The sequence below is a fragment of the Pteronotus mesoamericanus genome, unplaced genomic scaffold (genome assembly GCF_021234165.1).
Source record: "Pteronotus mesoamericanus isolate MK-2021 breed Mesoamerican mustached bat unplaced genomic scaffold, CSHL_Meso_final contig_116, whole genome shotgun sequence".
NCBI lineage: Eukaryota > Metazoa > Chordata > Mammalia > Chiroptera > Mormoopidae > Pteronotus > Pteronotus mesoamericanus.
Genome location: NW_026555027.1, coordinates 2,615,934 through 2,630,587, shown reverse-complemented (window position 1 = coordinate 2,630,587; position 14,654 = coordinate 2,615,934). Strand labels below are relative to the sequence as shown.

At 43.7% G+C, this 14,654-nt stretch overlaps 1 protein-coding gene and 1 non-coding gene across 5 annotated transcripts in view; both read right to left on the bottom strand.

Moving 5' to 3' along the window:
• ITSN1 (intersectin 1) overlaps positions 1-14,654 on the bottom strand; it is a 170,164-nt gene that overhangs the window by 98,836 nt on the left and 56,674 nt on the right. For all 4 annotated transcript variants that reach the window (XM_054578067.1, XM_054578058.1, XM_054578075.1 and 1 more), the window contains 3 exons: positions 9,103-9,263; positions 3,677-3,853; positions 2,035-2,131 (listed from right to left, as the gene is read on the bottom strand). In XM_054578067.1, coding sequence (XP_054434042.1) covers positions 2,035-2,131; positions 3,677-3,853; positions 9,103-9,263 — 435 coding nt within the window. The remainder of the gene's footprint in view (positions 1-2,034; positions 2,132-3,676; positions 3,854-9,102; positions 9,264-14,654) is intronic.
• LOC129077181 (small Cajal body-specific RNA 14) lies at positions 6,374-6,510 on the bottom strand. The gene has a single exon (XR_008529782.1). It is a non-coding gene; the product is annotated as a small Cajal body-specific RNA 14 (non-coding RNA).

The following is a 14,654-nucleotide window of genomic DNA, read 5'->3' as shown; positions in this document are numbered from 1 at the left end:
TAGGGGCCCAGGAGTTTAAACACAGCAGTGAAAGCGGCACTCCATTTCCAGGGAAGATCGCAACTAACGCCCCGTTTGCCCTTTCCTTTCCTTTCAACACAAAAACCTGTTTCTCACATATACAAGCAGAAGTTTAATCATGAACTGAACCTCTAGGTCATTACTTATATATGTTACCTGTGCATTTATACTTATCATATTCACTTAATAAGCATAGGAAATGGCCCCCAGCACTTGAAAAGTACCTAAACAAATTCACTTTTTCAAGTTTTATAAATGCCTGAATAAAAAACACTTACCAACATCTATTCTGTTGTGCGTACTTCTGTAACAACTTCCTCATTTTAAACTAATACTTTGCTGATTCCAACGCTTGCCTATCTGTCAAGAAGCTATCTTTCTCCTGCACCCAGGAGAGTAGGGTGGCACACACAGAAGTGGCCCCAGATTACACTTATCAAGTCACAGTTTTCTACAGACTTCCTGAGAATTTAAATGGACTAAAAATTCATTCACAGGTAACCAAAAAGTTAGATGCCACATTACAAGAATTTGCTAGAAATTTAAATTATTGAAAAGGTGAGCACCTATAAAAACACAATTGTATTAATAGCATTAATGTTTACTAATACTGATTATCTTATTCGTTCTAAAGTCATAAATCAACTTTAAGACAGATGTCAAAATCCCTTGTGCAGAATCAGAGAAAACTCAAACCTTGAGCATGGTATTAGAGACAGAACGAAACTGGATTTAGTTTAGATGATCAGAGATTAAATTTCAGCTCTGCCATTCAGTAAGCTGTAAACTGTAAGCTCGGGTGAGGAATGCGCCCGCTCCAGGTCTGTTTCCTCGTTCACAATCCTGGGCAGCCATTTCCTGCGTAGGAGGACGGGCGGGCTGAACGGGGCTGATGAGCTGTCTGGTAAGTAGGTGCTCAGTAAGGGTTCCTGAATCTTAGGGGTAGGCCCTGAATTAAATGGAACACAAGTATCTTTATACCACATAAACGGAAGTGTCCGGAGCAAACTTCCATGGTTAAGAACACATGCCTTAAAGTCAGAAAGAACTCAGTTCAACTCCAGGCTCTACTACTTAAGAGTTATGTGACTTGGAGCAAGTCATTTAGTGTCTTCTCAGCTTCTCCCTCCTCTATAACATAGAGATAAGAGTCACTTCATGGGGAGAAGGTGGACATAAAAGAGTTCATGTACCTTAAACATTTGGCACAGTGCTTTTCAGTTTGTAGATTTTCTTTAAATCAGTTTTTTAAAGGCAATGAATTATTGAATTAGATCCAACACACTTTTCTCTTTAAAGCAGAAAAGTGACTTGCTTCGCTGAGGAAAGATTTCTAGGGGCTGAAACAAGGAAAGGCAGACTGTCTTCACTTACGTTCCCTTTTCATTCCAACAGTTTTGAAGTAGCTTACAAAGGGACTTAATTTTTTGTATTAGTGCAGCCATTTGCAAGGGAAAAAATAAGGGTAAAAGAAAGTAAAAATATGAAAGATAATATGAAACCAAGGTTGGCCAAAATATAAGCAATTAAATCATGCAAGCTTTGCCAAAATTGAGTCACATATTTGGTTAATAACAACTATCCACTAATCTGAATAATGCATTTCATAAAAATTAATCTTAAATAGGGTTTTACTAATAATTCACACAGACTACATAAGATTATCTGAGCTAGAATTTAAAATAAGGCCAGTTATGGCTCTAATCTTCACATAAAAATTTTACCAATTTTTACTGATTAACACAAAATAAGTTAATTGCTTTTTCTCCTTATACCTAGAGTTCTATTTTATTATTTTAAACATGTACTACTACCTATTAATTATCCTCTTAAAAAAACAACCGTTAAAGGAAATGTCATCCTGATTCTGTCATCTCCACAACAAATAAATGATAAAACCTGCTAACATTCCCCAGAATTGAGAACATTTTAGTGGATTCATTTTCACATTTATGAGTTAATCACAATGACTTGAACCAAGCTACCCATTGGAAAACAAGTGAACTTACTTACCTAGCCACGTCAAATGATTGTGCCTTCTGCAATTTAGTGTTTAATTGTGACCCTGGGCCAGACCTACTAAAAGAAGAACTCTTTGGCAATGTGGCTGCTGTAAAAATAAATAAACGTTGAATAATTTTAATTCTACAAAGATAAGAAGCTCTTCCCTATTTACAAAAGTTAACACGCATAGTCATCAAGTCCGGGGCAGAACTATTCCACCTCCTTTCCCATCCTGGACTCAAAACAGTTACTCCTGCCACGCCTCCCACCCTCTTGCCCCAAATGTTTCTAGACTGACTTGTTCCTACTCAAAGTCACCTCCCTAAGTAGTCATGTTTCCATCCACAAACCTTTACTTTTCACTGCACATTTAGCTATCATATTTTAAAGGATCTGTCAACAGTTAAAGAAGGAACAGCTTAAATACACAGATGGCCTGTTCTTGACTGCACTGAAGGAGCTGAAGTACGAGTCTCAGACGTCACAGCCAAGAAGCCACAGACTCGCAGTGCTGGCCAGATGACAAGTGACGCTAGGGAGGGTCGGCTTTTGTGTCTGATTCTCGCTGAGGCGTCTCGCTGTGCGTCAGGGGGAAAACTCGGAACCCCGGGGGATGAGCCCTGCACCCCCGCCTACTGCCTTGCGGCACCTGCCGTTGGCCTCAGGAGAAGACCAGGCCGCGCGTGGGTCACGGGCAGGACTGGGAAAACAACGGCACGCGCCTTCCCGGCTGCCACCACATCTGCAGGCACGGTCAAAGATGAAAGGTGAACTACATGTGATGACAAGGACATTTTTTAAAAAGGGGTACATTTACATTCTTTGGCTATAACTTAGAAGACACATCCTGACAGATGCGATAAGTCCAGGAGGCTGGGCACAGGAATAATGATGCAGATATAATACCAAAGGCCACGCTGTCATCGCCACTGGATTTACTCAAACATATTCAAAATACTTTAAAAAAAATGTACTTTCCTTACTGCTGTGAATTCAGTAAGGTTTGTTAGATCAAGATTATCTACATCTACATTTGATGCATTCTTTTAATTAAAGGGAAAAAAACTTTGAATAAAAACCAGGAACTTTTTAATCATTCTCTTCAATTTAGTGCGTACGTATGTATACTATGACCTCCATCTATTTAGTCTTTTAATAGAATTCCTCCCATGTCTGCCTGGTTCATTCCACCTCTTCAGCAATAACAACAAAAAGCAATGTTCTCCCTCCTTCCCCTCACCCCAGCCCCATAATTCTACTCTGAAGGGACTGACTTGTTTATTAGCAATTCAGAGCAGCCAAAGAAAAGCAGTAACAGATACACGGAAACACAAAATGTTCAAGCACTATTCAAACTCCAGTTGCTTCTGTCAAGCCCTTGAAGGGAAACTGTGCTCTTGGTTTTAGCTGCTGAGTCCACCTCTGCACACAGTGGTACCCAGAGTCCCCTACCTCCACTCCCCTTCCCCTTTCTCTAGCCTTCCACATCCCATTTGGTATGTTGAAAAACCGAGAAATTAAATGAAAAAAATGAAGATATTTCCTTCTGGAATAAAAACAGCACTTAGATATGATCCGAAGGTGAAGACAGACGGTTGACTGAGAATCCAAGCGGCAACAGCTCGGCCTGCAGATTCACCGGGTCACGTACCAGGGTGAGCAAACGCGGGCAGAGGCTGCATGGCAGGGGCCCCGTTGGCCAGGGGGGGCACTGCTGCTGAAGGGACGGAGGGCACTAGGGGCGGGGACATCCCGACCACGGGGATGGGTCCCATTGGCACTGGAGCAACAGCCGGGAGCGGTGGCATGCTGGTGATGCCTCCTATACCTACGAAGGAAGAAATGCCAACAGAGTTCACACCGAGTCACATTCAATGAGTTTCAACATTCAATGACAATTAACCCAGGATGGCCTGGAGAACAAAATCACTTTCCACATGTAACACGTTCCCATTTAAAATATGAATGCAGGGTAATCACTTTGAAGAGCACCAAAAATTATGTCAAGGATCAAAACCCAACCTGAAGAGGGACCCACTGGCCAGAGTTAAGGATCAGTCAGAATAACGACTGCAATGGACCAAAAGCCACCGAGGAGAATTAAATTCATGAACGCGTAACGGCATTTTTAAAACAAATAAGCCAAAAACTCCTAATTGGGCAATTTATTTTGAAAACTAAATCAAATATTTATTCTTTCTTTTCTTTACACGCCATACCTCAGAGTAGCCAACATTTGATGGGGAAGCTTCTCCTTGGAGAAGTGGTCCACCCCCAAATGAAGAAACAATTGAGCCAAAAGGGGGGTTTCCCTCCTTTCCTGTTTCCCTGTCTCAGTTTGCGAGCCTGGGATACAGGGAGAAACGCGCACAGCTGGCCTTCGCCAGCACCTGGCTGCCATCAGCGCCCCAAGCCCCGTGCTTCTGGCCGATGGGGACGTACGTCTTTGCTTAGAGTATCTGGTCTCGGTCCCTGGGTCCTGACACAAGAACTTCTCAGGCCCTTGGAATGTCTAGAGTCATGACTGTCTGTATCTGAATGAGATGGCGGGTGCGGGGCAGAGGGGTGTTTCTAAACAGCTGCAGGATGGCGGCTGGTGACAGCAATGTCAAGGCATGGTTAGAGGACACAGAGTCCCCTCCCACCCTACCTCCACACAGACCTCGGCGCTGCAGAGAGCGGCTGGAGGCAGAGACAACCAATGGCCAGTGATTGCACCCATCACGCCTACATAATGAAACGCCCATTAAAAATCCCTACACGACGGGGTCCAGCGAGCCTCCGGGCTGGTGAACACACCCACGTGGTAGAGGGAGGTGCCCCCGACCTCGCAGACACTCCTGAGCTCAGGGCCCCGCCAGGCCCCGCCCTGTGGACTCTTCATCCGGCTGTGCATCTGCACTGCTCATGGCATCCTTTATGACACGCCAGTAAATGCGACTAAACGCTTCCCCAGTTCTGTCAGCTCTTCTAGCAAATTATACAAAAGGGGAGAACTCACACAGAAGTATGGGACCCTGGGGACCCCCCCACTTGTTACTCTCATGAGGGCAGTCTTGTGAGAATGTGCTCTCTCACCTGTGGAATCTGACGCTAGCTCCACAGAGACTGTGTCGGAATTCAACTGAATTATAGATACTAAGTGTTCAGAGAGTTAAAACACTGGTGGATGTGGCTTTTTTGGCCATAAAATTCTTGGTTCCTTCTTTCCTTGAGGATCCTAAACATGTTACTCCATTTTTCTTCTGGCACATAAAGCACTGCTGGAAAAAAGTCTGTGAATACTCTAATTTTCTCTCTCCTAAGTCATGTGCTTTCTTTTTCTACATGCCCGAATAATTTTTTGTTTTACTGGGATATGTTTTAGTGTTGGTCTTTCCAAGTCAATATCCTCAGACACATGCTACTCCCATTCAAATACTGTTTCAAATCTTTCATTGCGAGGAAGTTGTCTTGAACTAGTTTTTAGCATGTGTTCTACTCCCTTGCTTTTTCTCAGGGACTCCAACGAGCCATATAGTCAACTTCCTTTGCTTGCAATGTTTGTCACTTTTTCTCAAATCCTTTCTATCTTTTTTCATTTCCTTTTAATTGTTTGAAATCGTCCTCTTTTTACCTCCTGTTTATTCCAGACAGTATCACTTGTGTTGCCCCTAGTTCATACTTCATTTCTGAAGTGACTTTTTCTTTTGTCTCGCTCTCTCCTGAGTCCTGCCACCGTACTGCTGACGCTCTACAATGCTGGTTTAGGCAGGTCTTTTAGGACCTGCGCCGTTTTTCAGTATGAGCCCGTTTTGCAGGAGTGGGTTGCTGGTGTGCTGTCGCTGTCCACAGGGGTGTTATCTGGCTCTGTATCCTCTTTCTCTCCTAATCATAACTTGTGTGGGCTCTGGCCTTGGTGGACACTGCCTGTGGCTTCCCGGGACTTCCAGTGTCCGCTCCCCGCCCCCTCCTCGGTCGGGACCTTCCTTTTGCGGAGCTGGGCCCCTGCCCTGCTCAACTCTGATTCCCCTTGCAGTCGCTTCCTCTAGGCGTGGGGCCTGTCCCAAAGGGAAGGCTCGCTGGGCCAGTTTTGGGAGTTCCCAGGACCTTGCCTGCCCCAGACAGCTCAGGTCTTCTTATCCCAGGAGCCACTCCTGCAGCTGCTCTCTGACGCCCTGCTCTCCCTGACCTTCCGTGACCGCCTCGGCTCCTGCACGGCCCCTGCACAGACGGCGCCCTTTTACCAAATGACTATCTTCTCTGAACGAATGTTTTCTACGTATTTGTAAATAAACACATCCATCATAGGCTGTGTTTTGGAAGCCAACCCTCTTGACTATGTCAAGTTTTGTGTGTTTTTTTTTAACCCGTGTGGAACCAGCGCACAGAAAATCTGGTACCTTGACAGAGCCTATCGCCACCAGGAACCGCAGGCCATGATGTGCGTGACTGCCTCCCGCCACACTGGGCGCTAACGAATGAATCAGGGCCAGGGACAGTCACGGATCAAGTCTTCATTCTTGACAATCTCTCCTCCATCGTTGAGTTTCCCTGCTTAAAAGTTCCCTGCACCTTTCAAATGCACTTAGAAAGAGAAACTCTAAGTCCTCCGGCCTTTATCGGGCCCCGCCCCGCCGGGCCCAGGCCGGAGCTCCGCTCTGGCTGCCGGCATCGCCCCTCCAGGCCCTGCCTCCAGCGGGCTCCGTCAGCTCAGAAGTCATCTCCCCAGAGGATTCTGTCCCACTAGTCTCTATTCTGTTACCTCATCTATTTATCTACTTGCTCGCTTCCCCTCAGTTGACATGTAGCCTCACAGCGGCAGGAGCCAAGATGTCTTGCTCATCACCATGTTCCAATCAACTAGGACACACAATTAGGGCTTAAAAATATTGGTCCACTTCAATGAAACCATGGCCTCTGGTCAAAAATAAGTAAATAAATACAATTTTTTAAAAAGCAAACAAAAGAATGATAACTTCTCTTGAAATAGGAGGGTCTGGCGGAAAGAAGGGCTGTGCTGGGTGCCTCAAGCGAGTCCCAGCACCCACACGCCACAGCCCTCATCCGCACCAGGGAGCAGGACAAAACGGTCACAGGGCCCAGGGCGCCAATGTGCCAACAGCGCCATTAACACACCCAGAGCCCGAGAGAGGTGATGCCTCCTGTCACCAGGAGGTTCGGTGACGATGAAGGTGGGGAAAGGTGGGGAATAAGGAAACAGAGAGGCTGCAGAAGCTCTACTTGGACAAGCTCTACCACCCTTTTTAGAAATATGGTCTAATTAAGCAAATTGTTCAACTTCTTGGAATCTCAATTTTCTCATTCATATAACATGATATGTTATATAATATAATATAATATAATATAATATAATATAATTGTTGTACCAAATAAACTACTATACATGAAGGCTTACTGTGTAAGGGCTAGGAAATGTCTGGTCAGAAAATGTTTAGTATTATTAGAAAATAACAATAATAGTAATAAATAATCTTGTTCTCAAGTAGCCAGAGTATAAGGAAAAAATTTACCCTGGGGTGAGCTGAGACATGGAAATAAAAATACTAGCAAAGACCAAATCTCTGAATACACTTGGGCACACTTAACAGGGCTGTGCACTTTCAACTGGTCTCATGTTCTGCTACGTGCTCGTCACTTATCCTCTTGGAAAGAGCTCGTTGAGAAGGGGTTGCGAGGAGAGCGAGGGGGAGGTGGTGGAGGAGCAGAGCCCTGCCACCCCAGAGGCGGAGGCAGGCGGCCTCTGGGACGGAAACGCCCGCCAGGCAGCGCGGCCGCCACCGCCGGACGACGAATCCGCAGCGCCTCTGCGGCTGAAATGCCTTTGCAGGACGGAGCAAGGGAAGACGGTCAAACAGCAGAGGAAGAGCCGCTGACGCGAGGCTCGAGGTGAGAAGCGGAAACGGGATGCCTCTGGTTATCTGACTCCTTCTCCACAAGGTCTCATCTCGCAGTTTCAGAAGGGAAGCTGCTGAAACACATGGGTCCCGACGAAACAGTGGCCGCAGGGACCTCCAGAGATTCTTAGCCACTTCCCCCAAAGCAAGCTGGTTAATGAAGGGCTAGGCCCTGTGCACACACGAGGGACAAGGGCGCTGGCCGCTGGGGGCCGACCACGCTGCTTCCATGTGCCCGCCTAGGCCTCTGTCCACATGTGACCGAGTTTTTCTTCCTTCTCTTGGATCGCTGTCCTACTTGCCTAACTCAGAGCCTGCACCTTTCCTCTTATAAAAACCAGTCATGTGGCTAACTCTCACCACAGAAAAGCAATGCATAGTTCGCTTTTAATAGTAAATCTATCAAGTAAAACCACAGCATTTATTTATCTCGGCTTATCGTTAATTGTACCAGAGAGGACCTGAGTCACTAACCGACTGCCCCTCCGAAATCTACTTCATTTTATCACCTGTCATCAGATCTATCAGAGAGAACTTTCCCATAAATCAGATGTGACCTTATCACTGCACTCTTTAAATCACCACAAATAATCAAAGTCTAGGGTGAGAACAGAGGAGAAATCAGAATAGTTGGTGATCTTAGTCAACTCATTACTGACTGATTTTTAAGAAAAATATCTGGCTAAAAGACAAGATTTTATAGAATTATGTTTAAAATGGGGAAAACACTGTTTTTTTCCCCCTGCTTCATTTTATTTTGAGAAAATTTCATGTGGCCAATTGCCACAATACTGTGAATTTAAATATTTTGAGATACCTTAAACCAAAACAGTTGTTTATACACAAGGGAAAATAAAGATGCATGGAAACAGAAAACCGCAAGGACGCAGGGACGGCGTGAGGGCCGAGAACGCAGTCACAGCAGGAGAGAGACAGGAGACGCGCAGCGGGCCGCAGGTCTGCCCGCTCGGCGCCTGCGTCCACTCGGGGCCCCTCGTCCGAGGGCCAGTGCGGCCTCGCTCCCCCTCCAGCGCTACCTTCCTCCCTGAGGCCGTCGTTTCTCAGACAGAATTACCTCCTTGAATTTCACAGTGCTAGAAACTGAGAGGGGGGAAAGAGGGAAACACTTACTTTTTAAATATACAAAGAAATATAGGAACCAATTCCTCTTCAAACTCACCAAACGCTGGTGCACCGGAAAGAGCCACCGGCTGCTGTTTCATGACAGGGGGGAGCGCCGAGGGGAGCTGGTACCCTTGCAGCTTCAGTTTGATAAGTTTCATGGCGATGGAAAACTCCACTTGATCCATCCTCCCGTCGTTATTCATATCGGCCAGGGCCCTGCAGACCAACAGCAGGGCTTAAAAGGCCATGGCTGTGACCATGACTCCCCCTCCCCCACCCGCATACACACAAAATAATCAGCCCCCTGAAACCTGGGGAGAACAACACAGAAGAAACGGGGCAACACCAAACATGGATCTACCAAGCAGAAAGTGAGCTGGAAATTCTGACAGAAACTTCTGTAACTATAAAATGTTTTCGACCGTGTTATTCTTTACGTATATGACACACAAGGTAATCTGCAGTCTCTTGTCAGGATATGTACTTTGGGTGTCGTACAGGATTTCTTTCTGGAGTGAGGAAATGTTCTACAATTGGGGAGCGGTGATGGTTGCAGAACTCTGTGGACAGACTAAATATTCAAAGGACTGTATACTTTCAAAGGATGAGTTTTACTGTGAATAATGTCATAAAAGTACTACAGCCCCGGCTGGGGTGGCTCTGTGGGTTGTAGTGTCGCCTCATAACCAAAGGTTTTGGATTTACTTCCTGGTCAGGGCACATGCCTAGGTTATGGGTTGGATCCCTGGTCCAGCGCAAATGGGACACAACCAAGCAATGCTTCTCTCTCCCTCTTCCTGTCTCTCTGAAAGCAAAGAAAAAAAGTCTTCTCACAAAAGGATTATAAAAAAAGTACTAAGAAAAAAGCACTGCCCTGGCCAGGTGGTTCAGTTGGTTGGAGCATTGTTCCCTGTGCACCAAAACGTTTTCGGGTTCCACCCCCGGTCTGGGTGCATAAGGAAGGCAACTGATCGATGTTTCTCACACAGATTTTTCTCTCACTCTCTCTTACTTCCTCCCTCTAAAAATCACTAAAAACAAAGCCTCAGGGGAGGATAAAAAAATTAAAAGGAAAGTACTTAGGAAGAGAAGTTTATTTCTAGAGATAACTGACTATTTGCCAGCTCCACTGTGCGGTTCCACAGACCCCGCCATGGGGATGTGATAGGCTATGCTGCGACTACTCTACTTCTAAAGCTGTAAAAATTAACTAAATGAGCTTACAAGTGTGTTCACTATTTGAAAATGGGACTAAAAAAATCAATGGTCAAGTGTAATTTGCAAAGAGCTCTTATGTGAAGTATATTCTCGCAAAGAAGATAAGCAAAAGAAAAAGGTTTGCACTTGCAACAGAGACTACATGATGCAAACCACTGTGCATATTCATGACTTAAACTCTTCTATATCAAAAATGTTCATTCAGATTTCATTTTTTTTAGTCTAGATACTAAAAGAGAGAGAATTTATTTTTAAAACCAATCTTAAGAAAATTTTATCTGAAACATCGAATGATAAGACCAGCCACTCCAGTAAAAATGCCGGGACTAGCAATCTTTTAAATGAGCCACATCCAGGGAGTGTCAAAAAAAGAAAATTAAGTTTCACAGTAAATAAGCTTATAATTATTAAGTAATAACAGTATTGCTAGAGTTAACTCAGAGAAAATATGAAATAAAACAGCATGACACAGAACAAAGATTAAAAATCTCTAAGAATGTTAAAAATTGTAAAAGCCAACATTATTCTTTTGGAAAATTAAAAAAAGGCCATAAAGCAGGAAAGAGAAGCCCGCAAGACAGGAAGCTCCTTCCTGACTCAGCGAGAACCATCCCGCCTCCGCAGGGCAGCGGCATCTGAGCTCACTCACTGCCGGGAAGCCCGAGCGTTGCTTTCCATAGGTTTCCTGGCCATGTGGATTCACACATGAATTGCTCATTCACATCCTTTGCCAAGTTTTCTGACAGACTGCGTGTCTTTCCGAGTCCATTTATAAAAACTCATTGTATATTATATATGAACCATTCATCACTCAACTGTTGATTTTTTTAAAAAAATGTATTACTTGTTTTGTGATCGTTATCTTTTCTGTAAAAAATTCTACATTTTTATATATAAACTAATTCTCTTCTTACACAGCTTATAGGTTTTCAGTCTTTTATTTCCTAGGATTATTTTATTACACTTCCATCTTAAACCAACTGTAGCGCATGTGTGCGCGTGGTATGCCGGCCCCGGGCTCAGCCTTGGCTCCCTCAGATGCAACCCAGGCTGCCCAGCAATGTTTATTGGCTAACCCATCCTCTTCTCGTTTAGCTAAAAGCTGTTTTTGCTGCTTTTTGAATATTCATATAAAATGAGACCTAGCTCTGGGTGATGTATTCTGTCTCACCAATTACATCAACACGGCAAGGACCTGACCACGCTTGCTCTGCGGTACGTGCCGAGAGCTGGCCAGGCTTCGTTTCCTTTTTAGAAAAACCTGGTCAGGCTACTCACAGGCGTCTTTTCTCCCTTGTCTACTCTGAGGTCGTTATCAAGTCGACAACAACCCTACTGGGATGCAAGCTGGAACTGCATTAGATCTATTAATTTTTAGAGAAATGACATATTTATCATCATCTGTCCACCAAAAACAAAAAACTGAATGTTCAGTTCTGCTAACATTTCCTTTGATAAAACTGTATCACTTTCTTCATATAATGACTTTTATGTTAAATCTATTCTTAGAAATTATATCATCTTTGTCACTATTTTAAATGGAACATTTCCTCTTCTATATTTAGGTGCTTGTTTCAAAGCACAGAGAAAAATTTTGCTTTTTAATAATCATTCATGCTCTATTCAGCGAGCTTACCAACCTTCTATGAATCTTAATTTTTTTAAACAAGAATCTCTTGGGTTTGCTAAGTATAAAATCACATAACTAGCAAAAAAGAAAGTTAACTTTCTCTTCCAATATTTATGCCATGTTTCTTCTTTATGGTCTTCTTGCCTGTAGGAGTGTGCAATGTGTAAACTCACTAAGCTGTGAGTTTAAATGAAACAGCTGTAGTGTTTCACAATTTAGAATACTATTTGGCAGTGATTTTAGACACATTCTGACATATGTAAGCAGTTCTCTTTTCTACTTTTGAGAAATGGTTACTATATATTTTTTATCAAATGCTCAATCAGCATGTGCTGATCTGGTCACATGCTTCCCTTTTCCTCAGCTAATGATAATGCTGAGAGAATTTCCTGATTCTGAGCCAACAAGTTGATCAAGGTTTTCATACATTATGAAATTCCATTTGTTAAGATGTGTTTCTGATTTTTTGCACCTATGTTCATAATTGAGACATCTCTGGTTGCTTCATTTCTGTACTATCTTTCAGGTTTCATAAAGGAAGTTAAATAAAATGAAATGGTGAACTCTCCTTGTCTTGTGAAATACTTGTAAAAAGTTATTTGGCTAGGCCCTGGCTGGGCAGTTCAGTTGGTTAGAGCGTCAACCTGCTGTGCCGAGGCTGCAGGTTCAATCCCCAGTCAGGGCACATACAAGAATCAACCAATGAAGGTGTAAGTGGAACAACAAATCAATGTTTCTCTCATTCCATCTCTAAAATCAATTTAAAACATTTTTAAAATTATGCAACTGTTTCAAATGGTTTTCAGGGGGAAAAAAATAAAAGTTTCCATCAATCCCATCAATGTCCAAATGTAAAAAATAAAGTAAGCAGGCCAACAGATTCCCACCCCTCATCCCCACACCGCTGCCCGCCAACATGTGTAAGGAAGAAAACTATACAATGTGGGACAATGGGGGAGTGGGGGAAGGTTATGGGGAAAAAGACTTTCTGGTAATAGCTTAATTAGAAAAATTTAGTTTCCAAAAAACCTTCCACTGATGTACCTCAGTGGGACGTAAGAGGAAGCTTGGGGTCCTCAGGTTCTAGGTGCTTGATGTTAAGCCCAAACCTGCTGTATCTCCGAAATACTTCTAAAGAATTTTGTGTGGTCCTTCCTAAAAATTTTTTTTCCTCAACTAATAAAACATAACTGCTGGGACTTCTGAGGAGTAAAACTTTAGCGGTCCCTGTGGAAATGTACTAGTCACCCCTACACAGCTCGGTCCCCCTCCGCTCCCCCTCCCCCAATACTCTGGAACAGAGCTGGGACTCTACTCCCAAGGCCTCTCTGAACGAACGAACGAACACACACACACACACACACACACACACACACACACACCCATTTCAGCCCTGCCATCCATTTCATCTACCATTTATAATATTTCTGTGCTTTTTTTTGTTTCTAACAACCTCCACAAAGCTTAACTAAGTCTTAAGAATCCTGAGGAGTCACAAAACTTTCAAAGTAAAAGCAAGCAAACAAAAAACCAAATATAATAAAAACCACGCAGTTTAAAAAAGTGTAAATTAACCAACTGATGCTTATGACAAACTGACCTTAAATACAATGTTTAGCCTGATATTAAAATCTGTACAAAACAACAAGCAGGGTTGAGAAAGGGACCACAGGTATGCTGAACACTAAGGGTTGTTTTCTGTTTGATTTATACAAATAGACCATATGTCACTCTTATACACTGTCAGTGGGCAAAATGCTTCAACTCTAAATGGAGGACAGTTGGGAACACAGGCAAAACCACAGACGCATCTACTCTACGGCCCAGCCATTCACTCCTAGGAATTCACCCTGGAGATGGATCTCCAACAACACAAAACCACACATGCTTTAGCTCATCCGCTGCTGCATTATTTGTGATTGCAAAATATGAGAAATAGTCTAAATGCACACACACAGGAGACTGGCTGAATAAACTACTGTCTATCTTCCACAATGAGGACTGTGTGTAACTGTAAAAAAAAAAACAACAAAAAAACAAAAGATCTCTATGGAATAACCTGAGTGATTTCCAGGAACCATTAAGTGATAAAAAGCAAAGAACAAAAGAACATTTATAGAATGATACCTTCAAAGTACGAAGGAAAAGGAAATAATTTAAATATCAATATGCACACATGATATATTTTGAACCTGTTTTTCTTCCCCACAAAAATAAACAAAGGATAAGAAACAGGGATGAAGGGCTAGGGGAGTGAGAGACACTTTTCTGAGTTCATTTTCTGTACAGTTCTGGCATCTGGAATCTTGCTAATGTGTTATATACTCAAAAAATAAAATTAAGTCCATAAAGATGAGAGAATATCCCTAAACTGAATAAAAAGCAAAAACAAACCTAAGCATTCTAGATAAATAACATATACACATAGGAGGAGAGAAGAACAACAAATCCAGGTAACTTCCGAACAGAGCCCTACGTACACCCTCAGTCTACAGACAAGAGCGAGAAGTGGCCGGGACTGCGCCGAAGGGGCCTGGCGTTCGCAGCCGCCGCTGGTGCAGCCGGGCTGCGGGCGGCCCAGGACCCAGGGGAGAGGCCAGCCCCCTCGCAGCCGTCTCAGCCCCTGTCCCGGAGCCAAAGCCGGGGACTCCTCCAGGGGCCCGCTGGTCCGCACACACTTGTCAACAGGTGGCTCGCCTCTCGCTGCTCAGATGAATCCAGCCCAGGCTTCATTCGTTTGTTATTCGTCCCACTCATAG